Source organism: Myotis yumanensis, unplaced genomic scaffold, assembly GCF_028538775.1.
Source record: "Myotis yumanensis isolate MYYU_CA2020_CCGP unplaced genomic scaffold, mMyoYum1.0.hap1 SCAF_5, whole genome shotgun sequence".
In the NCBI taxonomy this organism is placed as follows: Eukaryota; Metazoa; Chordata; class Mammalia; order Chiroptera; family Vespertilionidae; genus Myotis; species Myotis yumanensis.
Window position 1 is genome coordinate 51,077,578 of NW_027223756.1, and position 25,000 is coordinate 51,102,577.

The following is a 25,000-nucleotide window of genomic DNA, read 5'->3' on the forward strand; positions in this document are numbered from 1 at the left end:
TTAAAGTGTGAACTTTTAAACAGTTTATATAATGTCTAGCTCAATTTACTAAATATATGCTGAAGCATTTCTATAAAAAATCCAATATTAAAAAATTAAGTATTATTTTTAAGTATTTTGGTTCTAAAGTAAGTAACTATGATTTCCAAAATATCCAGATTCTAATTGCATTAAAAACTTTCTAAGTCTTGGCAGTTATAACAACAGCAAGTACGTCAGAGCAGTCCCATTTCATTAAGCTGTACGTGGAAGCCCTTTAAATTTATACCAGTTAAGCAACGGGAGCAACTATTTTCACTAAGTATCTATAGCAAGGCTCCACCTCGTGCATGATGGAACACACTTCAGAGTTAAAGTAAACGACTGGAATAATCGTGGCTGGGCCGACATCACTTTTACTTTATGAAAATATGTTTCATCTGATCTAATGCTATGTCCATTTCTTTCCAGAAAGTGAGCCATCACTTTTAGAATTCAAGCTATTTAGCAGTGGTCCTTTGGTTGGCGGGTTTGTTTACCGAGGCTGCCAGTCGGAAAGGCTGTATGGAAGCTACGTGTTTGGAGACCGTGATGGGTAGGCGTCCTGATCACCCAATTTGATATATTGAATGACACATACATTGATTAGGGGGCAGACTGCCGTAAAGTATTCAAGTGAGTGTCTCCCTTTGGGGGTCAGCTCTGGGACACACACACAGATATTATTTATGTTTAGTTCCCCTATTGTATGGAGGTTTGAAGAACCAACTAAGAGATGCTTTCTAAACAGACTTGATCAAGTTCCTAAAATAATTTTCTTTGTGTCCAACACTACAAACATTAAATCTTGGAATAATATAATAAAATGATTGTAGCAACAGGTTTAAAATAAACCATACCTTGACGTTGTATCTTCATCAATTATAAAAAACTAGAGGCCCGGTGCACAAAAATTTGTGCACTCGGCGGTGGGGGGGGGGGGGGTCCCCCAGCCCAGCCTGTGCCCTCTCACAGTCTGGGACCCCTCGGGAGATAACGACCTGCTGGCTTAGGCCTGATCCCGGGTGGCAGAGGGCAGGCCCAATCCCTAAGTGCAGCCCATGGTCAGGCTCAGAGCAGGGCCGATTGGGGAGTTGGGGCGCTGCCCCGTCATGCACAGAGCAGGGCAGATCGGGAGGTTGCAATGCCACCCTCAGTCACGCTCAGGGTAGACTGATTGGGGGTTGGGGCACCGCCCCCTGTTACACTCAAGGCAGGGTCGATGGGAAGGTTGCGGTGCCACCCCCGTCACGCACAGAGCAGGGCCGATCAGGGGGTTGGGGCGCTGCCCCCTGTCACTCACAGAGCAGGGCCCATCAGGGGGGTTGGGGCACTGCCCCCTGTCACTCACAGAGCAGGGCCCATCAGGGGGTTGAGGAGCTCCCCCCTGTCACTCACAGGGTAGGGCCGATAGGGGAGTTGGGGCACCGCCCCCTGTCACACACAGAGCAGGGCAGATCAGGGGGTTGGGGCGCTGCACCCTGTCACACTCAGGGCAGGGCCAATGGGGAGGTTATGGCTCTACCCTGTCACACACAGAGCAAGGCCAGTGGAGGGGGGTTGGGGCGCCACCCTCTATCACCCACAGAGCAGGGCCGATCGGGGGTTGGGGCACCGCCACTGTCACACTCAGGGCAGGGCCGATGGAGAGGTTATGGTTCTACCCTGTCACACACAGAGCAGGGCCCGTGGGGGCGGGGGGTTGGGGAACCGCACCCTGTCACACACAGAGCAGGGCCGATCAGGGGGTTGGTGCGCTGCACCCTGTCACACATAGAGCCGCAGGGCAATCGGGGGATTGGGGAGCTCCCCCCTTATCATGCACAGAGCAGGGCTGATCAGGAGGTTTGGGCGCTGCACCCTGTCACACACAGAGCCGCAGGGCAATCGGGGGATTGGGGAGCTCCCCCCTATCAGGCACAGAGCAGGGCTGATCAGGGGGTTTGGGCGCTGCCCCCTGTCACGCTGATCCCGGTGCTGGGAGGCATATTACCCTTTTACTATATAGGATAGAGGCCTGGTGCACGGGTGGGGGCTGGCTGGTTTGCCCTGAAGGGTGTCCTGGATCAGGGTGGGGGTCCCCACTGGGGTGCCTGGCCAGTCTGGCTGAGGGGCTGAGGGCTGTTTTCCCGCTGGCAGTTGACTAAAAGCTCCCAACCGCTCCTTGTTTTCTTTTTTTCTTTTTTATTCTGGGCCAGCTTTAGCTCTGAGGCCTCGCTGCTGAAAACATGGATACAATGTTGCAGTCCGGGGCTGACTGAAAGCCGGTTTTGTTTAGCTTCTTATTTGCAACATAGTAATAGTTGCTTAGAGTTGCAGTTGAGAGTCTGGCAAGTGAGGCGGGAACGTTGGAGTCTGCAGTTCCTGGAGGAAGCAAGCCTCCCTGCTCGCTTCAGTGCATGGCTGCCGGCCGCCATCTTGGCTGACAGTTAATTTGCATAAGGATACGCTGATTAGCCAATGGGAAGGGTAGCGGTTGTACGCCAATTACCATGTTTCTCTTTTATTAGTGTAGATAATAATAATAATTTTCTGTAGTGCAGAGAAGTCCTCAGGACTTTTGAGATTACGTAGGCTCTTCCCTTCATCCTTACCATAAATTTGCCATGATAATGAGTAACTTGAAAGCTATGGTTTTATATGAGTTTATAAATATTTTAAAGATAATCTTGGAAGGCTGAGAATTTTTGCTTTGGCCAGATTTTCAGGACTTTGGGCAAGTTAATTAGTCTCAAGTGGTAGGAATACTCCAAAATTACATTTTAGTTTAAAGTTAAGGTCACATTGTGGATAATTATGAGAAATTCTGTGATGAAACCCAAATTCAGAATCTTGTTTCCCAAGTCGCTGGCATTCAGGCGCATGACAGAGCTGATATGCTTGGTCACTACAGGAACTAGAAAAGTATACTGACCCCTTTATCTCCCCCTGCCCCTCTCTCTGATTGATAGCTCAGCATGGAATCTAGTCCTGGAGAGGAAGTATCATTCTCTGGATGAAGGGGCGGGCTTTTCTCAGACTCAGGTACTTTTAGTGCCCTGGGGGAACAAAATACTACCTTTCAGTACTTTCTCCCCACCTGGGAATTTCACAGCATTCACACACATTATGGGCTAGAATATTTTTCCCTTTAGAAGCCAGGCCTATGGCACAACAATTATTTATTGAGTTTTATTTTAGACAACTGCTTGTGTTTTTTAAGCAAAGGAGTGTGTTCACTGTAGGTTTATGGTGTGTTTGTGTTGCAGGAATTTCTTAACTCTACAGCAAAGCCCCGGGACCAAGCAATGGCAGGAAAAACCACTCTGTCTCGGCAATGGCGGTTCCTGTCGAGGCTACTTTTCAGGTCACATATTGGGATTTGGAGAAGATGAATTAGGTACCGTACAAACTTTTTCTATTAAGTTCCCTTCTCATTCCTTTGCCTGGAGGTTTTGTTCTGCTCGGAAGAATAAACACCACCCTCTCATCCTCCTGTGTTGGAAATGTTAGCTAGAGCAAAGATGACCGCCTGGAGAGATTTCAGATGGTCCAGTTATTTCTTGGGTTCTTTCAATAACCTTTCTGTGGGGGGCCATTACATCTGATTTCCACTCCAGAAATATGAAAGTCACCAAAGCAGGAAAATGGGAGGCAGGAACAAAAGGAGAACTTTTGAGTCCCAAAGAGAGGGAAATTTTAAATGTCTACGGATATTTTGAATGCATCTGAGTCATTTGTTTAGATTCTCTATCTGAAAACCTTCCCATTTATCCATGCCTCTTGGAATAAATTAAAAATTTGTTGCAATCCAAATTTCACTTATCCTCTATTTCCAAATTTTTATTTTATGTCCATTGGGACATAAAATTTGTGCAAAATAATCTGAGTTTATAGATCTGCTTTGCAACAGAATAGAAATGATCTTCTTGTTGATGATCTATGGGATAACGTACAATTTATTTGTTGGTATCTATAGTAAAAGCCTAAGCGACCATTATGGTGGAACTACCAGAACAACCAGTCGCTATGACGTGCACTGACCACCAGGGAGCAGACGCTTAACACAGGAGCTGTCCCCTGGTGGTCAGTGCACTCCCACAGGGGGAGCCCCACTCAGCCAGAAGCCGGGCTCACAGCTGGTGAGTGCAGTGGTGGTGGTGGTGAGAGCCTCTCCTGCCTCTGCCGCAGCACAAAGGAAGGAGCAGCAAGCAGTGGTAAGAAGGGTAAGAAGCAGTGAGCAAGCAGGCAGTAAGGAGTGAGGGGTCCCGGATTGCGAGAGGGATGTCTGACTGCTGGCTTAGGCCCAATCCCCACAGGGAGCAGGCCTAAACCGGCAAGCAGTCATCCCCAGAGGTGTCCCGGATTGCGAGAGGGCACAGGCTGGCTGAGGGACTCCCCGCCCAGTACATGAATTTCATGCACCGAGCCTCTAGTATTATCATTATGTCTACATAAAGAAGTTAAAATTAGAATGTGATCAAAGAGTAGAAATGCCACTAATTTTAAGTTTTAGAGATAAATGTCACTTTCATAATACTTCCCTTTAAAGAAAAATGACAGCTATGCCCCTTTAACATCAGGGATGAATTTCTCAGTGTTAAGAAAGAGTTGTGTTTCCCATTTCCCATCGAAATCAGAATATTTTCTCTAACCGTACAGACTTGGTTTTCCTGCACCAAATGAAGGATTTGTCAGAAATCGTTACACGCCATTTACTTAGGTTAACAAGGAACTCAAACAAGATTCCTAAAATACAGAACACATATTTCAGAGCCACAGGAATATAATGATTCAAAGAAGAGAAATCCAATCTGTCCTTTTCTTGTTCCAGCATTGGAAGCATTTTACAATTCATTTTCCCTTGATATTCTCCTTCCCCACTTATAGGACCCAGAAAGATACCCTTTTTCTCTTAAATTCTCTGTACTATAATTTACATTTCATTGGCCAACTCTTATTTGAAAATACAAATTAGGATTAACTTGCTTGTGCCAGAGTTAGAGATGAATATTTAGATGCTGTGACTGAATCATTTAGATTTCCCTAGACCTTGCTACAAATGATTCACCCTCAATCATCCTATAAGCAGCAGCATCACTGGTTAAAATATCCAAGTGTCTGTCTACACTTAATACTCTGTTGGGAGCAGAACCAATAAATAAAACATATACAATCCTTCCTTCCCCAAAGCTACAACGTCATGTATACTTTATAATTAAAAATATACTTTCACTGAATATTGATTTAATGTGAAACTGGGCTTAATTAAGAGCCATTTAAGGAAATAAGTTTTTGAATTTTTGATACAAAAAGTATTAAAAGTCTGCTTTTCCTATGTAGTTTTTTAAAATATATTTTTATTGATTTCAAAGAGGAAGGAGAGGGAGAGAGAGATAGAAACATCAATGATGACAGAGAATAATTGATTGGCTGCCTCCTGCACGCCCCACACTGGGGATCAAACCCACAACTTAGGCATGTGTCCTGACAAGGAATTGAACCTTGACCTCCTGGTTCATAGGTCGAGACTCAAACACTGAACCACACCAGCCAGGCCTATGTGCGGGTTTTTTTATTATAAAATCAGGATGGGTTTGTAAGAAGGATCAAATGAGGTAAACTATCTAAAGAACTTGATAAGATAAATATTCATTTTTTACTTACATTCCTTTGTTTTTCATTTTTACTTTTTCTGTTGTGTGTAAGTTTTGAGCATAAGCCGGGTCACATCCATTTCAGAAGTAAGAAAGTAGTAGGATTTTCTTAATACACAATAAATAGAGGGGAATGGAGAAGTATAGAATAAATCAAGAACTATTCCATGAATGAGAACCAAATATAAATGCTAAAGCCTTATAAACATGTAATCATAAGTATAGCTTCTAGTTCCCTATTCGTGCGATCCACTCTGAACACTGAATTACATGGAGGTACTGGTAATAAGTAAACAAGAGTGGTTCTCTCCTGACAGGGTCTGCTGTCTGTTGTATTTCACCATCATGAATATAGCCTAGCACTGAGAGTTAGGGAGGCAGAGTTGGGATTGAGCAACAGGGTCTCTCTCCTTCTGTTTTTCCAAATTTTTATTTATGTTGTTTAAAAAGCTAAACATTAAAAAGATGAGTACCCCAATTCCATCTAGCCTCAAATTATCAATTAACAGTGACAACAGGGTAATCAAAACTTTCTGTCTTGGGCAGAATAAATTAAGATAAAACTTGCCATTCAACATTCATTCTACAAATATATTCTGTGCAAAGCTCTGTTCTAGGTGTTGCAGATACAGCAGCAGATTTAGAAAAATCTAAACTGTTGTCATGAAATTTATATTCTAAAGGAGGACAATAAAAGTAAATGTTAAAAATATATACTGTATGTCAATTGGTAATAAGTGCTTAGGAGAAAAATCTAGTTGTGAAGAAGGATATAGATTGCTGGGGATTGGGACAAGTGGAATTTTAAGTAGTATAGTCAAGAAAGATGATGTTTGAGCACAGACTTGAAGGAGGGAGGGGGAGTGAACCCACTGGGGATCTACTGAAAGACAGGAACCTGAGGCAGGAGCCTGGGACAGGAACCTGCCTCGTGTGGTCAAACCTGCCTCGATTCCAGAAAGGAGTGAACAAGGAGGCAAAGCATTGCAAATGAGGCAGAACAATAAGGGGTGAGGGGAGACAGCACAGGCCACTGTCAGAACTTGGTTTTGCTCTGAAAAAGATCAGAAGCCATTGGAGGCTATCGAAACAAGAGTGTGATCCAGCTCATAGGATCTAATTGGTTTACAAGAATCACTGTGGCTGGTATGTTGAGAGAAGATACAGAAGGACAAGGCTAGAAGCAGGGTGATCAGTTAGGAGGCTGTTGCCATAATCCAGGTGAGAAATTAATACCTGTTTGCACGCAAGTAACAGTGGAATACAGAGAGAAGTGGGCGGAATCTGGGTGCGTTGTGAAGGCAGATGTATGAGACTCTGTCATAGATTTTAGGCAGGTGATCTTCCTGAGGGTGTGTGTGTGTGTGTGTGTGTGTGTGTGTGTGTGTGTATGGGTGGGTGTGTGCACGTGCACGGGAGCACACGCACACATACACATGTACAAATACATATACTGTGGATTAATTTATTGCATTTCTCTCTACATAGGGGAAATTTACATTCTATCAAGTAGCAAAAGTATGACCCAGACTCACAATGGAAAACTCTACAAAATTATAGATCCCAAAAGGTGAGATTTCTTTTTGTATTCCTTTGAGTCAAGAAATATTCTTCTCCACATTATTTTAGTGCATTCAAATTAGTGATAGACAAATTACAATGAACAACTGAGAAAGATGACTGCCTGTGCCTTGTCCCCATGCTACGGTTGTCCTGAGAGGACCCTCGGCCCCAGTCTGTGAGAGCTAGACTGGACTAAGCTGAAACTCAAAAGCCTTATTGCTGTCACACATTCAGGTCATTCTTGTTGTCGGGTTGGGGGGCGGGCAGCATTATGTTTGTGGAATGAGCCCTCAGTTAACGTGAGGAGGACCTGGATGTATGAGGAAGTGGCTTCGGCTCTCCTGGGAGAAACAATGAACCCACCCCCCTCCCGCCCCCTTGTCTTTTGAGAAAACTAGAAACACGCTGGCAGACGTTGCAGCTGCTCACTGTGATTTTTGGTAGGTAATCAGGATAAGTTATTTTGGCGGTTCAACATCTGAGCCTCATTTCAAAACTCCCTGGAAGTTCACAGCTCGCATGCAGGCTTCTGTGACTACACAAATGAAAACTGACAATGTGTTTTGTTATTTACCTCAGCAAAAAGGAGACTTGAATGTTTTAATCCTTTAAAGAGTATATTTATCCCTGCCCTGCTCCTCTCCACCCACCCATCACAACACACACACACACAGCGTTCAAATTATCTTGAATCATAATTAGTCAGTCGTTAATTTCATGGATAAAATTGGGCTATCAGAAGCTGCTAACACTATATACGGTCAAATAGAAATTAGACGCAAATTTGGAAACAACTATTACAGAACCTAAGTATCCTCACGAACACGACCATTGTTGGACACCAGTAGTCGTGGGAGCCCTGCTACCCCATGTGATGAACTTCAGATTAGTTCTATACTAACTTATCTCCATAAGCCCATTTACACACTTCAATTCCTGTTTCAAGTCTTTTAGAAGAATAAATTCTAGTAACCTGAAACGTTTACTAAAAGCAGTAATTTAGCTCTATTTTAAAAACATTTTCCCAAGTTGTAAATTGTGTATGTTTTTCTGAAAAAGTCACTAACAAAATGGAGATCCTTGTCCTTTTACCACAAAACACTGTCTTTTCCGAGAAAAATAGAGGTACTTCAGAACAAAAAGAAGAATACTCAGTTCTAAACTGTCTGTCCGAAGCATCGCATCTAGGCATTGTCCCACCGTGATAGCATCCCTTCTCTACGGAAGGCACACGTTTGCTTTCACAGTAAGACAAGGACCGTCTGTGCCCAGCGGGGGTTCTCTTCCTCCTTGAGTGTGAAGCCAATGTTCTCTTTGTGAAAAGCAAAGTAATGAATGAAAAAAAAAAATGTCAGACACCACGGTAACTGTTGAAGTTGGCACTATGAAGAACGGAATTCAAACTCATGTTAATTCATAAAATGCCAGCATTCTAATGATTCCTAATGAGGTCTGGGGGTTTCACTCAGATCTAACGCCATTCGTTTCAAAATAGCCATTGTTATTCCATTACGTTTGTCAAAGTTGGTCTGCTTTTGCAAGCTTCCTGGTAGTGGTATAATGAATTCTCCCTCCTCCTCCTCTGGAAAATCTTTCTCTCTTTGTCTGGATTGTTTAGTCTGTTGGTGGTGCACGGAGGTGAATTTTACACCTTCAACCCATTATTAGTGTCTAATTACCAGGGTTGCCATAAGGGACCTTGGCTTTGTGATCTGAGGGCCCCCTCTCATAGGGTGGTCTCCGAGTGACATACCTGAAAGGCCTGACTTCTCATTATGGTGCCTGTTTCTGGTGAGTCGTGTCATGTGTGGGGCCAGGGTTAAGATGTGTGTTTGGTTTTCAAGAGGTCGGGGGAGTAACAGAGCCCCAAAGACACAGTCCTTGTACACAGGCAGAGGCACACATTTCCAAATCAAACTGACTGTAAGAAAACAAATGTTTTCATAAACATTTGTTGGGAGCCTCATTCTGTTTTGATTTGGATGCCAACGTTTATTATTACAGTATTTCGGCCTAGATGAATTGAATTTCTATATAAGTAGACACTTTCGTGTATGTGAGCGGGATTATTTTGCAAACACAGGCTAATTACTGGCCTCACAGTGTTCAGAGTGTCTGCTTCAAAGCAAAAGTGTTTTTCTAAAACTTTGGAGGGAGAAGTGAAAGAAAGAGCCTCATCAACTGAAAAAACAATATGTAGACATTTCTTGTCATATCCAAAATCCATGTCAAATTAAAATCTTAGGTTAACTCTGTTCTTGTGGAGGAGTCCCAGATTTGTAATGTTTTCAGAATATCTTTCATACATGAATTGACTCCTGGCCCTGGAAGAGAGGAACAACAAATTATAAAAATTTTATATTCTATATTAGATGTCACAGAAGTTACTTTCTTACCATAGGATTTGTTTGTTTCTATTTTTCCCTACACACACACACACACACACACACACACGCACACTCACATTTAAGAAAGATGAGGGAGTTTATAAACCATTTGTAAAATTCTTTTTTTTTTAAATATATTTTATTGATTTTTTTACAGAGAGGAAGGGAGAGAGATAGAGAGTTAGAAACATCGATGAGAGAGAAACACCGATCAGCTGCCTCCTGCACATCTCCTACTGGGGAAGTGCCCACAACCCAGGTACATGCCCTTGACCGGAATCGAACCTGGGACCTTTCAGTCCGCAGGCCGACGCTCTATCCACTGAGCCAAACCGGTTTCGGCCATTTGTAATATTCTTAAGTCACTTTGGCAAAAGCAGGCAAACTTCCCTAAGGACAACGTGGTCTGAGGCTGTATGTTACATAGTCATTTACATAAGTGCTAAATCATTTACAGTGGGCAGCCTTCTCAGAAGAGCATGGTAAGATAACCTCTTATAAAAATGAAATGCTGCCCTAGCTAGTTTGGCTCAGTGGATAGAGTGTCAGCCTACGGACTGAAGGGTCCCAGGTTCGATTCCAGTCAAGGGCACAGATCTTTGTTGCAGGCTCTATCCCTGGCCCTGGTCAGGGCATGTGCAGGAGGCAAGCAATTGATGTGTCTTGCTCACATAAGTGTTTCTCTCTCTCTGTCTTTCCCCCTTCCTTCCACTCTCTCTCTCTAAAAATCAATGGAAAAATATCCTCGGGTGAGGGTTAAAAAAAAATCAAATGCCATTATTTATCATGAAAGAAACTCCAATGAGACACAACCAGGTTTCTCTAAGGCTTCACTAGAACTCTGGAGTCATTTAAGGAAAAAGCAGAACATTTTGCCTCTGTGTTAGTATCCTCTGAGGTGAAGCATTACATCTCATGGTGGAGTTGCATTAGGATCAAGTCCACACCAACCACCCAGCTTGCTGGGCCCACACACTGGGTCCCCCAAAGTCTGTAGTATGGGTTCTGCGTGCCCTATCTGGGAACTCTTTCGGCCAGCAGTTCCAGAAAAGAGTCCAACCCCATGAGCACAAGAGCTGGGCCACAATTCTAGTTTCACATTGTAGTGCCCCCTGAGACTGGCCGAGAGTAGCAGCAGATCTAGCCTGATAGGACAGGGAGTCCATTGGTCTTGTCTCTGACTCTTCCTTAGTGTGGGCCCTGGGCTAAGTGGGTTCCTGTGGTGTGTCCCTTCGCTTTTGATATGGTCCTGAGTTCACGCTGCCCTACATCCTTTCTGCAGAGTGCTATGGAGGTCATTGAATACTACATTTAAAATATTAAACTCTGAGCGTTGTTGGTATTCATTCCATGCCCTGAAGAATTATTTTCAGGTGATCTCTCAACATTTAAGTTTGTGTTAGTTCCAAAGTTAAGGTAAAGGTGTCCATGGAGCTGTAAAGAGCTCTTCATACCTAGTTTTCAAATATCCAAGACATGCCTTGGATGCTTGCTCTTTATGAAATCTTTTCAGGGTCAAACAGTGCTCCTGGGGGATAGAAACTAGAGAATTCCAAAAGAGTTATGCATTTTCCAAGCTTTATTGGGTTTTGGGGTTTTTTGCACTTTTGATAAAAATTCTTTCATTTTTGTTTCAGATGAACTAAAAGCAAATGACTTTTTAAAAAAAAATTTGAAACATTACTGGGGTTCTTTCTCCAGGAATTTATATAACAAAATCATTTCTAATCATGTTGGTTTAATTACCATGTACCCAGTTGTGCTGTATTTTAACATACTGCTTATCTGCTACCCAACCAAGTCCCATAGACCGTTCCCTTAAGGGGTCTATAAATGAACAATGCAAATTCCAGGCTTGAGAGGTCATTTTACAGAAATGCTGTACCTCAGACTCCTGTGTGACCAATATCAAAACCTGCTCCTCTTGCCTGCTCCCTACCGCTCCCCTCCACGGCCCCACTTACTGCCCTTTGTTTATTTTCTTAAAATATCTTCACCCTACTCCTTATTAATACTGGATGCTGAAGAGTGCTTTTTTTCAAAAAAATCACTTCGTAAGAGGAAATCGGTTCTGTTTATCCTCTGCATATGTCTCAGGGAGCCGGCAGGCAGCTCTGCCATCCCAAAGAAAGTCATGCATAATAGAGAGGCTTTAGCCCAATAAGCCAGTCTAGTCCCAATTCATCAGTCAAAGTTTTATGCAAGTGGCCCCCCTAGGTTGATAAATCCCCACAGCGCCTGTTGACCCAGCTGCCAAGTCTCTTGCTGCAGGCGGTGTTTTCATGGCCACCCTGACAGTAATACAAACTGTTTAGCAGCTCCATTGACCTTTCAGCTATTAACAGGGACACAGGCTCCGCAAGGGACTAGTTTTCAAACATGACAGAATTTCTTAACACTAGAGGTCATGAACAAGTATATGCCCTATAAAAATCCATTCAGCATGGTGGATTTGAAATCTAAAAGACAAGGAAGCATGTCCCACAGTTTGGCTATTGTTATTTTTCTACATATCCAATAGCTAAAAAGTGGATATATCTGCCAGGGTATATTTTAATCTTAATGTACTACATTTTATGTCGTGATGCACAATGTCTTTTTAACCAGCAAATCCTTTCTAAGCTGTAAGACATATTTAAAGATATATTACCAAAAAATGGGGTGAGAGCAAAGTCAAAGTTTCTAATGAATGGATAAGCATGCATACATAAAATATGATAAGAGCCGAAACATAACTGGAATTTTATTCATACTTTACCAAGATTTGCTTATGTTTTTGAATAAACCATGCTTATGGAAGCCATACAATGCTACGTGGAGCCATCACAAATTCCAAAATAAATAGAAAATTTTATATAATAATTTATGGAAAGAAATATCTAAATGACCATGTTATTTTTAAATGGTTATATAGTTCTTCTTATATGTCTATCTTATTTCCTGGAGATATGATCTATGACCACAGCATTCAAAGGAATTTTCTGCTTTGTACTGTGTATTATAGTCTTTCTTAAATTACCAAATTTAAATGTTGGAATACCAGTTCCTAGAATAATTAGATTGCTATGAAAACTTGATTGAATTACCACTTATAAATGGCATTTGTTAAAAGGACATAAAATGGAGAATATGAATAGTGAAGAACATATTCTTCAAGATGACACTCATTTGTTAAGAGTTAAAACTCTTAAAAGCATTTCTTGGAATTCCCACGTTTCTCCCCTGCCTGGAATGGTGGGAGACGTCTAAACCTTCTCAATACCTTATACTTCTATTGCAAGGCAAGTATCACCAGATGTTGTAGTACTTGAGATAAAGGCAGATTTAATCTTGCATGAAACAGTCACATATATTTGTAAAAAGATGTTTTCTAGAGGAAGGTGTAATTTTTAAAGAAAAAAACTGCATATTATCATTTTTTCACTAATCTGTTTTAGTTGGGTTTTTAAAAAATCTGTTGCTTAAATGACTTGCTTTTTTCAATATTGACAAATGAATCAAAAAGTGTAACATCAAAATTTGGGAGTTTATCTTCATGGAGTTTATATATCAGAAAAAGTATTTGAGAAAGTTTCTACTATATGCATTCAGTTCAATTTCATAAACATCCATTGAATGCCTATATGGTATTTTCCTAGCACCTATGAATATAAGTAGTTGAAGGAGATAAAATACTTTGGTGGCTTAGATATCATCTTTCTATAACATCCCTCAATCGTAAGCTAATTATTGCCTCCTCTGTATTCCTGTGTTACTTCATTTGTGCCTGTATCGTAACAAAGATTACACTGGTTTAGTCTGCATTTGCATGTCTGTCTTCCCCATGGTTTGTCCATGAGGATCAGGATTCTGTTTTGTTTATATCTTATCCTCATGAAGAACACAGTATTTGCCCGAGTAATGACTGGATTTGAAGAGGTTGGAATATGTAGTTTTTGTCCTCAAAGCTTTGTTCTAATTGGGAAGGGAAAAGGAGAGGATAATCTCTTCCTTAAGAGAAGTGAAGTTCTGTAAGAAACGGGCTATGTTTTATGTAATTTTGAGTGAAGGTATTCCCAATAGACTAACAGTTTAAAAGAGAGAGGATTTATTGGACATGCTAAGTGAGGAATGTTAGTTGTCAACTTTATAAAAGAAGAAAAAGATGATTTTCCTAGGTATTTAAGTAAAAACTTAAGGGAGTCATAATATTTATATATATGACAACCATACCATCTTATATATGCTAAAGTAAACAAGCCCAAATATGAAATATTTTCATCCATAGGTAGATAAGTATTTACTAAATCTTAGGCAGAAAAACAACTTAGAATTCTGCCCAGAAGCTCTATGTGCGCATATATGCATATATGGTGAAAAATAGTCAAAGCATCTAATTGGAGAGTCAGTGTGGAAACAAGGGTCGGATACCCTCCCTGAAAAACTGCACTTCAGAACTGGACCCCTATTCTCAGGCCTGCCTTCCTGTCCTCGGCAAATTCCCATGGGAATCAACTTCCCTGCACTCTGCCTCAAACAGGCAGCATCTTCTGATTGTTGTCCTTTAACCAGAGCCACTTACATTCCCGATCTAAATAGTGTCTTCTCTTTAGATTCAGCTGCTCAGGCATAAGCCATACTGTCGAGTAGTACATGAGCTGTGTGCCTCCATGTTTTGCATGACATATAACATGTAATATATTTTTGATACATTCTACTTCTGGGTCTCTTTTTTTTTTTTTTTTTTGAATGTTTGAATGGGTCAAAAAAAGGGTGGACAAGTGAATAACAAGTGGAACTGGATAATAGAATTCTAGTTACCAGTAAAATTTGAACAACACTGCTTACTGAGTGCCACTTGGTAAATGACCGTGGCCTATGACTCGGAAGAACTTCCTGGCTACTGAACAAATGGCTCTACTGATGGTCAAAGACACCACCATTGTCTCACAGAGTAAGAACTTTAGTTGAGGAAGACAGAGAGCAGATTTGGACTAGTCAACAACAGTAAGAAAAAGTCAGAGATCATGCTCTCACTTCCCTTGGCATAATCTTTTCGTATTTTCTCCACCTTATCCAGCCCTGCCCTTCATCCCCAAAAGTCACCCTTGGGAAACACATGGAAAATATCCATTAATGTTTTCTGAGTAAAAATATGCTCGGTCCACGGAATGCCTTAGGGACCTTTCTGGAAATTGACCATTTCTAGATTTTTTTTTATCTATACCGAAATCAAAATTTATTAAATTTTACTTTCCTGGATTTCAATGGAAGCAAACTCATCAATAATATTTTCATTAACTATTTTCCTGGCAATCTGGTGGAATTTATTTATTTATTTATTTATTTATTTTATTTGTTGCTATTGCAGATAGTTTTATTTTATTTTTTGGGAGGTTTTTTTGTTGTTTTTATTTTTTTTAATTCTTTATTAGTTAAGATATTACAAATGTGTCCTTATCCCCCCCCCCATTAACCCCCCTCCTCCCCCCCCCCCCCCACTCATGCTCTCATCCCCCTGTTGTCCATGTCCATTGGTTTGGTTTATATGCATGCATACAAGTCCTTTGGTTGATCTCTTCATTTCTAGATTTAAATAAGGGATTGAATAGATTTAAGGGGGTTTTCTGAATTGTCATGTTAGTTGTAAAGCACAGTACTTTCAACTCAGACTGGAACTTTTACTGAGAGAAGTAAAAGAAGTCACTATATATTTTTAATATGATTTTGAGTCATTGTGGAAACAGCCTGAGGTCAGCCTCCAAATTATTGCTGTTCACAGTGCCCACAGGGGCATAACAAGACAACCTATCTCAGGAACGGGAGACTCTACAGGGCCTAATTATTTGCTTCTCTCAGAAAGCTACCTCATTACCTCTTGTGGTGGTTGTGACCTATAATTATCACTTTCTTTGTTATGCTACCGAAGGAGCCCCACCGCTTTGGCCATCCTGATGATGGCCATTTGACTGGTGATGGCGCGTTTATTTACATTCCTTAATCAACAAGAGCTTTCTCATCACACTGGGGCACAGGTAACAGTTCCTGATGAGAGGTGTACCACCACATGTCTTTCCCCAAAGATTATTAGACAGAGGGTAGTTAGTTGTGATCATGGTTCCAGCCTGACTCAGCTTGAAAGACAGCCTCTTCTTTCAAAAGCAGCGAGAACCATAAAAATCTTCGGAAGGCGTCTTGATCCCTCCCTAAATGATGGCAGTTATAGAGCAATTTAAAAAAATCTATGACTTCTTACTCAGCAGATAAGATGTTTCTCTTCGCTACCAATAGCATTCGTTTCCTTCATAGCAGGATAAAATTAAACATTTTAAAATGTGTATCTACACATTCATCTGTCTATATACAGGTAGTCCTTGGGTTAGGACGAACGTCCTTTCGTGGTTATGTTGCCATCTCCCATTTATTTATTAAAAAAAAAAAAAAGTTCCATCATTTCGACGTATGTACATATGTGCTTTATGTTTTTTATAATTTATTTGCCACAAGTAAAGGTCAGGAATTGTTATCTTTCTTTTAAATTGTTTTTGCTGTTTCACTTCATTACTTTTGTGTATGTGCTTCATGTGAGTGACATAGGTGCTTATGTAGGTGGGTTCCGACTTACAGCGAAAATCACATTATGTTGCGCCATAGGAATGGATCTCCGACATAACCCGAGGACCTACTGTGAATATATATATATATATATATATATATATATATATATATATACAATTCTTTGCATAAAGACTTGAAATTTTGAGTCAGTAGGACACACACTCATACACATACACAGTGCAATATCCTTTCCAAAAAAGTCAGCCTAAAATTGTATCTCAAAATAAATGTAACATTGAAACAAAAATGGATTTCCAAGCTTTTTAAGCTACAAGCATTTGTTTTGCTAAATACCCTCAGCCTTGTGATAATGCCAAATATTCCAATAATAAGTGAAACGTATCTCAGATACTACAACAAATTTTTGTATATCTGGAAAAAAAAATTTTCAATGTCTATACATCTATATTGTTAAAGTTGTAATTGCTAGGAAGTCTTAGCCAGCAAATATAAAATACCACTGTAGCATAATTATATTTTAATCAATGAATTTTGATCATGGCAAAGTTTCTTACAATGTTTGCTAATGTCCTCTTTAGTTCAAACTGGCTAGTTTGTTTCCTCTCTGGTGTGTATTTTCTATCCCTAGAAAGTTGTCCCCCAAAAAAGTTGTCAATCTTTCAGAGTCACTTAAAAAAAGGGTCAGAATCACTAGATTTCACTCCAGTATTGATTTTCAACCAATTTCTGCCTTTTGTTTCAGACCTCTAGTGCCCGAGGAGTGCCGAGCAGTGGTCCAACCAGCCCAGATGCTGACTTCCGAATGCTCCCGGCTCTGTCGGAACGGCTACTGTACCCCCACGGGGGTGTGCTGCTGCAGCCCAGGATGGGAGGGCGACTTCTGCAGAATCGGTCAGTACTTCCATTGTCCCAGTGAAAGACTGGGCAGGGGACAGTCCTTGGGAACTCAAGAACTTAAGACCAGGTTACTTCTTCTTGAATTATGGAGTGTTCAACATTCAGTCATTTACAATAATATTAATGCTCACTCTGCTCCTGAACTAGCAAATGAAAGCTTTCCCATTTTCCTAATGTAAACATTTCACATATATACGTTAGTCATAAACATAAAAGACTTTTAAATAATTGCATCCTTTCCAAAAGTAAAAATTAAAAACAGATTATCTAGGCTCCCAGTCCTGAGTTTGAGATTTCCCACCAGCCAAGGACTTCGTGTTCGCAGAGCCCCTCTCCCAGTGTCAGCATTTTCCAGACGCCCCATAAATGCCTCTCAAACTTAACTGCTTGTTTTCTGACTACAGTGCACTAAAAACAGGGTTCTTCTGTGGGCATTATTAAATAAAAGGGGGAAACACAATTGCCTAGAGGCATATATGAGATTTTTAAATCCTTTTGGCCACTCCCTTGTGAACCATCAACTAGGTGTGCAGATGCTCAGAGAGAGAGAAAGGAGGTTTATTCCGGGTTCCTCTATCCTTTAACGAGGGGTTTCCTCAGTTACATGCCATGATGTTCAAATCCTACTTGGTGTGAAGTAAGAAAGTTACATAACTTTAGATACTGAGTTTAAGATATCTATGTTGAAAATGCATTTTCAAGATAAATATTTTTTCCCTTTCTTTTCTTTATGTCTATATCAGATGAAGGGTGTTAACTAAACCTATTATGGTAGTCATTTCACAATCTATGCAAATCAAAGCATCATGCTGTACACTTTAAACTTATACAGTGGTGTCTGTCGATTATTTCTCAATAAAACTGGGGAAAAGATTGCCATAAGGATGAAAAATGAATTTTCAACTACCAGCATATATATATATATTTTACATACAATAAAAATTTTGACCTCTGCTATTTTAAGTATTAAAGTATCTCTTGCCAATGAAAATTAAAAGACCCATTCTTAATTCATAAAATGTTAATTTTTTTCTTTACCCTAAACATGTATTTGTTTCAGAAAAATTACAACCATAACTTGTCTACTTTGTATATTGTATGACAAAAAGTAGCCAATATTTAAAGTTACATATACAGCCTACATTTTAAGCTTAAATTGTTTCAGCACTAATAACATTTCATGATTGATTAATACTATGGTTACTATACTATCAGTGTTCAAATACACTAATATTCTAATTTCTGAGACTATATCTCCCCTCTGCTCCCTTTGATTCCTGACAATATTTATTCTCTCTGCTTCTTCTATATTGTGTCCATTCTGTTTTATTCCTTACTTTGCATTTTGCATAACTTCTCAAACTACTAGATCACAAATATTTATTGAGTGCCTTCTAGCAACAGTATGTTTAAACTGATGGCAAACAAATTATTTTGAATATGGGTGACATTATACATATACCATAATAGGTATCTACACTAATAAAAGAGAAATATGCAAATTGATCATACTTCACGACACCCCCCCACAGCCAATAAGGAGTGAGTATGCAAATTAACCCAACAAAGATGGCAAATTAATTTGCATACACAGGCACCAAGCGGCCAGGGGCAGGGCAGCCAATTACGTGTGCACTGGTGCCAAGCAGCCTGGGTCCCGGGGACGGGCATCCTCGGGAGCCAGGCTGCTCTGAGCCTGTAGGCCCGCACGTAGGCCCGGAGCGCCCGGGGTCCTGGAATGACCCGAGGCCACTCTGGGCCTATGCACGCAGGTGCCGAGCGGCTGGGGGTGGGGTGGGAACATCCCCGGGACCCAGGCACTCCAAGCCGGCATGCACACAAGTGGCTGGGGGCGGGCCGGGAACGTCCCCTGCAGCAAGGGAGCAGACAGCAGACAGCAGGGCCCTGCTTGCCCCTGGCCCCAGCAGTGAAGGGCAAGCAGGCCCCCACAGAGAGCAGACACCAGGGCCTGCGGTGGCATCAAGCAGGCAGGTCCACAGAGAGCAGAGAACCATGGGGAGCAGGCCTAAGCCAGCAGTAGGCCATCCCCTGAGGGATCCCAGATTGGAGAGGGTGCAGGTCGGGCTGAGGGACCCAACCCCCCCAACCCCCCACCTCCATGCACAAATTTCGTGCACCGGGCCCCTAGTTAATAATAATATGTGATATAAATGAAAATAGATATTCTTTGAGCTAACACTAAGTTTTATTTCAATAAAGTACTTTAATTTTCCCATTAAATCAATTTAAATAATTTAAACATATAAGATAAATCAGAACCATTTCATAAAATTGTGATATTTGTGACCCAAGCAAGAATTTTATTCTTATACTCACATAGTTTACTCATCTCCCACAAATTTAAAAGAGAGAACAGTCTATTTCCTTTTTGTTCTCCCTTTTCCATGTGTCAACCACAGACCCCTTTTTGATTAATGCGTTCCAAAGGTTAAAATGACCCTGTCCCCTGAAAGTATAAGGAAATGTATTCAAGGAATTTGATTCTGCCTACAGGGCTGTACATCCCAGATTTATCCTATCAGCAAAAGACAATTAAGTTATATACCCAATTTTCTCTCTCCATCTCATTTTAGCAGTAAATCTTTACATTCCCACCAATACTGTAGTGGTGAAAGTCCTTTTATGGAGAGATTCTGTGCTGTAGAGTAGCCCTGAAAAGGATTGCTAAGAACATCCTTCACTGGCCAACTGCATTGACCCAGGAAGGACCTTCCATGTGTTCTGAGAGGCAGCATATGCTGGGCACCTCGTAGGAGCAATGAGGAGCGGTCCTAGGAAATCCAAGTGCTCACTACTGCATCAAAACCAGCACTGACACCTGACCATCCCTTTATGTTATTTGGAGATGCTCAAGCCATGGCCTCTCTCGTGGGCCAGGCCCTTCCCACATTGAGGTCCTCCCTGGGGGAATAGGAACATAGCATTACATGGAAATGCCCTAGTGGGGCCAAGACTTGCAAAGAACTGAAATCCTTGTTTTAAAGAGTCTGTTTTGCAAGGGATTAAAATTGTTTCCCATGATCTATGCTTTTCTGGCAAGGTCTCCCAGTCTCTGCTGAGGTCTGGTCTGCAAATAACTTTGGGTTTGAAAGCGTTCTTCCCTTCTTGTCTTTATTATCTTTTGGATTATTCTATGACTGGCTTCCGCCTCCTCTCCCTCCCTTCCCTTACTCATCGACGACTTGTGCTGTTTCTGACATACACGACGTGAGTGTGATTGTACTGCTCTTTTCTTTTCCTCCCAGCAAAATGTGAGCCAGCCTGTCGTCATGGAGGTGTCTGTGTTCGACCCAACAAGTGCCTCTGTAAGAAAGGATACCTTGGTCCTCAGTGTGAACAAGTGGACAGAAACATCCGCAGAGTGACCAGGGCAGGTATTCTTGATCAGATCATTGACATGACATCTTATTTGCTGGATCTAACAAGTTACATTGTATAGTTTCTGGGACTGTTTGACTATTCCTTTCCAATGGGCATTTATTTTTTATCCTGTCATTAAAAAGAAAGACTGTTATCCTGCTACACACTCCTGTGATTTCATTTTCTTTTTATTAATTTAAAAATAGTTTCCAGAAATGTGCAGATTCTGTGTGTGTATGTTGGCACGTTTGTTCACATACACATGTACACACACTCACAACCCCTATATGTATGGTTGCATAACAGATGGGTTTTAAAAATATATATATTTCCTTGTGTGGAGTAATTTACACAGAAATTCCATTGTAAATTGATAACGGGATTTTTTATATTACCAGAAGAGATTATTTGACTTCCCAGGAATTTTCTGTCTGTAATAACTAAAATCAACTTTAATGGAGTTTTGAACCATTACTGTGCAATCTGATGGATCTAATAAAAAAGGCAATATTTTTATATTAAAGGACTATAATGTGAGAATGTTTCAGAACTCCCTGATGAATTTCTAAATGGGCAACTTGATTTAAAACTGTAATCTTCATTTTCATCATTGTATCCAATTACAGAATGTTATGCACTTACCTTTTTATTGGCAGAGAAATCTGGTTACTCTAGCTTAATATCAAGATTGTTCTCAAGTGTTTTATAATTAAATCATAACAGCATATTCTAAAACCAATCTTCCTAAAAGGTCTGCTTTTATTGTATATTTTATTTAACAATAGGCACTGGGTTTGTGTTACATATTTATATTTTTTATTTTATTTTTATAATATAGACATCACCTAGATGAAACACCTTTACCCTGTCCTGTAAAATACTAAAGTTACATTTTTCACCATCTTAATTGGAAAGAAGGGGAGTAAGAAAGCAAACAGTCTTAAATGTGCTGTGGATCTAATCTAGCAATGTATCCTTGTGCCAACATGTAATCCTTAACGACGGATGAAAAAGCAAGAAAACAGCCAATCCTTATAAAATGCCAGCATTACACGTTTGTAAAGTACTTTTCACCGTAGCAAGACTGTCAGTGTATGCGATTAGAGCGTAACAGATTGCACATCAACCGAACCTCACTGGAGAAGAGCTCACTCGCTTTTAAACAAATCCTGGCTATGTAAGCTGTCCCTTGTACAAACTTTTCATATAATAATTCTTGCCAAATATGACTTTTCATGTATATGTTCCTCCAGATCTCAATGAAATTCCTCTTTGGTTAATGTATGAATAAATTTCTGTAAATGTTCTATTCAGGTTTTCAAAGAAATGCTGTTCTCACTCACAACTGTAACAAGTCTGATAGACATTTTTCTTAATGGTTTTCAAGGCCAGCTCTCCATGTCTGGATTATAACAAAATTAGAAGGCCTCTTTGCACTACTGAAAAAAACACCTACCCGTGACACGCGCACACCTACGACAGGCTGCCCTCCAGCAAACAGCTGTTCCTGCAGAATCTAAATTGGAGGGTGGTATAGATTATGCAGCGCAGGCTGACTTCCCAAACCTGCTCCTTCCTTTCAGGAATAGGAACCTCAATGAAAAAGAATAAAATCTTGTAACTAGTATTTCTCTACTGATCTAAAGCAGGAAGGGTTGCAGTGAAAGCACAGTGAGCATTTATACAGAAGCCACAATGTGGAAAGATTGGTTAAGCACACTGCTCTTGTCTTCCATATATGATTACTTAAGTTTCAAGTGACCTCATGCCAAATGGAAATGGGTTGAGAAATCTTGGTTCAGTGCTTAGTGAACAATGGCTGCATTAAAAAGTGCATGCATAATTTTGCACAATTTAGATTCAATTGACAGTCTATTCAAAGAAGTCTCAGAATTAAATGAGCATGGAGACCAAATTGCCCTCTTACCCCAGAAAAGGGGTGGTCCCTTCTAGTCACACTAACACTTCATTGGCCCAACAGTGTGACAAATCTTGCAATGAACCCTGCAGTAGCCTGCATCTGTAGGTTAATAGCAGTCTTTTGTCTCCATTGCTTTCTCTTCATAGCCCTTTTACTGAATTCCATCACAGAAAGTTTTACAGTTTAAAAAAAATGTCCTGACAACCATTTTTGTAAATGGACCTTACCATCTAATCATCCCTTATTCAATGTGGTGACATTAACAAAATGTGAACTTTTTGTGAGGGAGCCAGCTGTCTGAATCTGTCAAATTGTGCAGTTTTATTACACATTCTCCTGGTCATAGTTTCACTGAAAACAATAAGGATACTGCTATATATTCAGTAAAATCTGGAAAATCCAGTGTTTCTTCTTACATCCTTAATCTTTCCATCTCTTCCAAAATAATATTTCCCATAGACAAGGTGTTATATTGTCATTAGTTCTCCTATTTAAAAATATCTATATTAAATTGAGCAGACCCCGGTTTTTTATACAGTCCTTTCCTAAGTGGAAGATGACTTAGAAAAACATATGTACCCCAGGTGCCATTGCTTTTTCTATTTTGAGTCATTAGAATGAAAGAACACAGTCTTCTAAAAAGAAGGTAACAAGATCTGTGGATACCATGCCCAAGCAAAGAAAGGAAACTCATTGGAGTCATTTCTTTCTGTTCTTAGGAGAGACATAAGTAGCAATGATTAATGGATGCCTACAGATTTTATTTTATTTTTAAAGTATTTTTTGTTGATTTTTGAGAGGAAGGGAGGAGATAGGGAAATAGAAACATAGATGAGAAAGAGAGACATAGATCAGCTGTCTCCTACTTGCCCCTCACTGGGAACTGAGCCCGCAACTCGGACATGTGCCCTGACCAGGAATCGAACCAGGGACCTCTTGGTTCATGGGTAGATGCTCAACCACTGAGCCACACAAACTGGACAAGGATAGCTACATACTTTAAACTCAGTGGTCATTTCAAACATTTTTTGAACTATTATTTCAAGTAGATTTTTAAAATATGTGACCGGAGAATTGTCTTAAATGATTCATAATGAGAGACAGGAATTGGTTAAAAAGTGGGAGCTAAGGAAAAGTTATTGTTTCTTCCCACAAATGGGAGCATCTCCACCAACTCAGTTCATAAAGCACACAGTCAGAATGGAAGAAATGTCCTTGTGAATGCAGGTGTGTGAGGTCAAGATGAAATAGTGAAATAGAAATATATATATAGTTATGCCTTTATCTGTTCTGGCGTAATATGTGGGTGTCAGTTTAATATGAAACGCTGCTATGGTAGACTAGAAAGAATTGGAAAAAAACTTCCTGCCACTGCTTCTACCACACTCTTGTCCTAGTTAATAAAATTTTGTTTTCTTGCCAGTTATATAAGGTAATGAGAAGAAAATGAAATTGGCACATCATTAAAGTGAAAAAGAAGGGATAATTTCAGAAATTTGAGTGATGATAAAAAGCACTTTTCTTCTTTGAATTTTGTTTCAGTGCGGCTTTTGTAAAATATATTTTTTATTTTATCACAAAGAATACTTAGATGTTTTCTCAGATTAATGGACTATCTTGTAAAGAAAGAGCAAAGAAACCTACACATTCAATATATGCACACAACCTAAATAGAACACTTTTTCATTTACATACTTCAGAACAGGCGCTTCTTCTGTATTTATTTCCTTGAAAATAATTACATAATGATGTACTAACAATTTTTAATATATAGGGTGTCCCAAAAAATGTATACCCACACTTTGAATAATTGTAAAGGCAGTATTTATTAAAATTTTCAAAATTGAGCTATCAGCTGCCAAGGTATGTATACATTTGCGGGGGGACACCCTGTATTTCTTTTTAATATTGTTTTTATCTCTGAATCATGTACTATACAACAAAGCCTGCTAGGTATAAGTTATGAGGTTAGATGCCACAACTAGAGTCTTCTAAAGTATACATAAATTTAAACTTTTACTAGTCCAACTTTCTTAGCTTTAAAACATAAAAGAAAAACCAAGTCCAAATTTGTAAGAGGAAAAATAAGGTATACCACAGGCAGCTGTAGTTGGCTGATCAATAAAGTTTCTGGGCATCTCTACAGAATGTTACCTATGGTAACTATTTCTCTCTCTTCTCTCTCTCTCCTCTCTTTCCTTTTGCCCCTTCCCCATATAGCTCTCTAACTTTTAACCTCTCCCTTCTCTCTCTCTCTCTCTCTCTCTCTCTCTCTCTCTCTCTCTCTTTAGCGAAACAGACGTCCTCAATAAACCCATAATGAAGATGTCCTGGGGTAGGCTGCTACTGATTTTGCTGGTTATTGACTTTTATTTAATTTTCTGAAAAAATACTGTCTCCTGATGTCACATTTGCTCAGACTCTGTACCATGAAGAACAATAGATAAACATACAAGACTGATCTATTACAATTGAAAGAAGTGACCAAAAGCAGAAATGACTACCAGCCCAGATGCTCCAGTTCAGCTGGTGTTCCATCACAGCTGCAGGAAAGACACAAAAATATCCCCAGGAGAGAGCTTCAGCCGACAGTAAGGAAAGTTAGTAGCTATTTCCTATTCAGGCAACAACATTAATGT

The 25,000-nt window shown here is 40.2% G+C and overlaps 1 protein-coding gene across 3 annotated transcripts in view; it reads left to right on the forward strand.

Moving 5' to 3' along the window:
* Nucleotides 1-22,540, forward strand: part of HHIP (hedgehog interacting protein) — an 85,995-nt gene extending 63,455 nt beyond the window's left edge. Inside the window, exons 9-14 of one of the 3 annotated variants that reach the window (XM_070415243.1) lie at nucleotides 451-574; nucleotides 3,267-3,397; nucleotides 7,143-7,224; nucleotides 16,905-17,053; nucleotides 20,326-20,454; nucleotides 21,279-22,540. In XM_070415243.1, coding sequence (XP_070271344.1) covers nucleotides 451-574; nucleotides 3,267-3,397; nucleotides 7,143-7,224; nucleotides 16,905-17,053; nucleotides 20,326-20,454; nucleotides 21,279-21,289 — 626 coding nt within the window. In that variant the 3' untranslated portion in view covers nucleotides 21,290-22,540. The other 2 variants (XM_070415244.1, XM_070415242.1) reach the window with 2 other exon arrangements.
* Nucleotides 22,541-25,000: the final 2,460 nt, after the last annotated feature.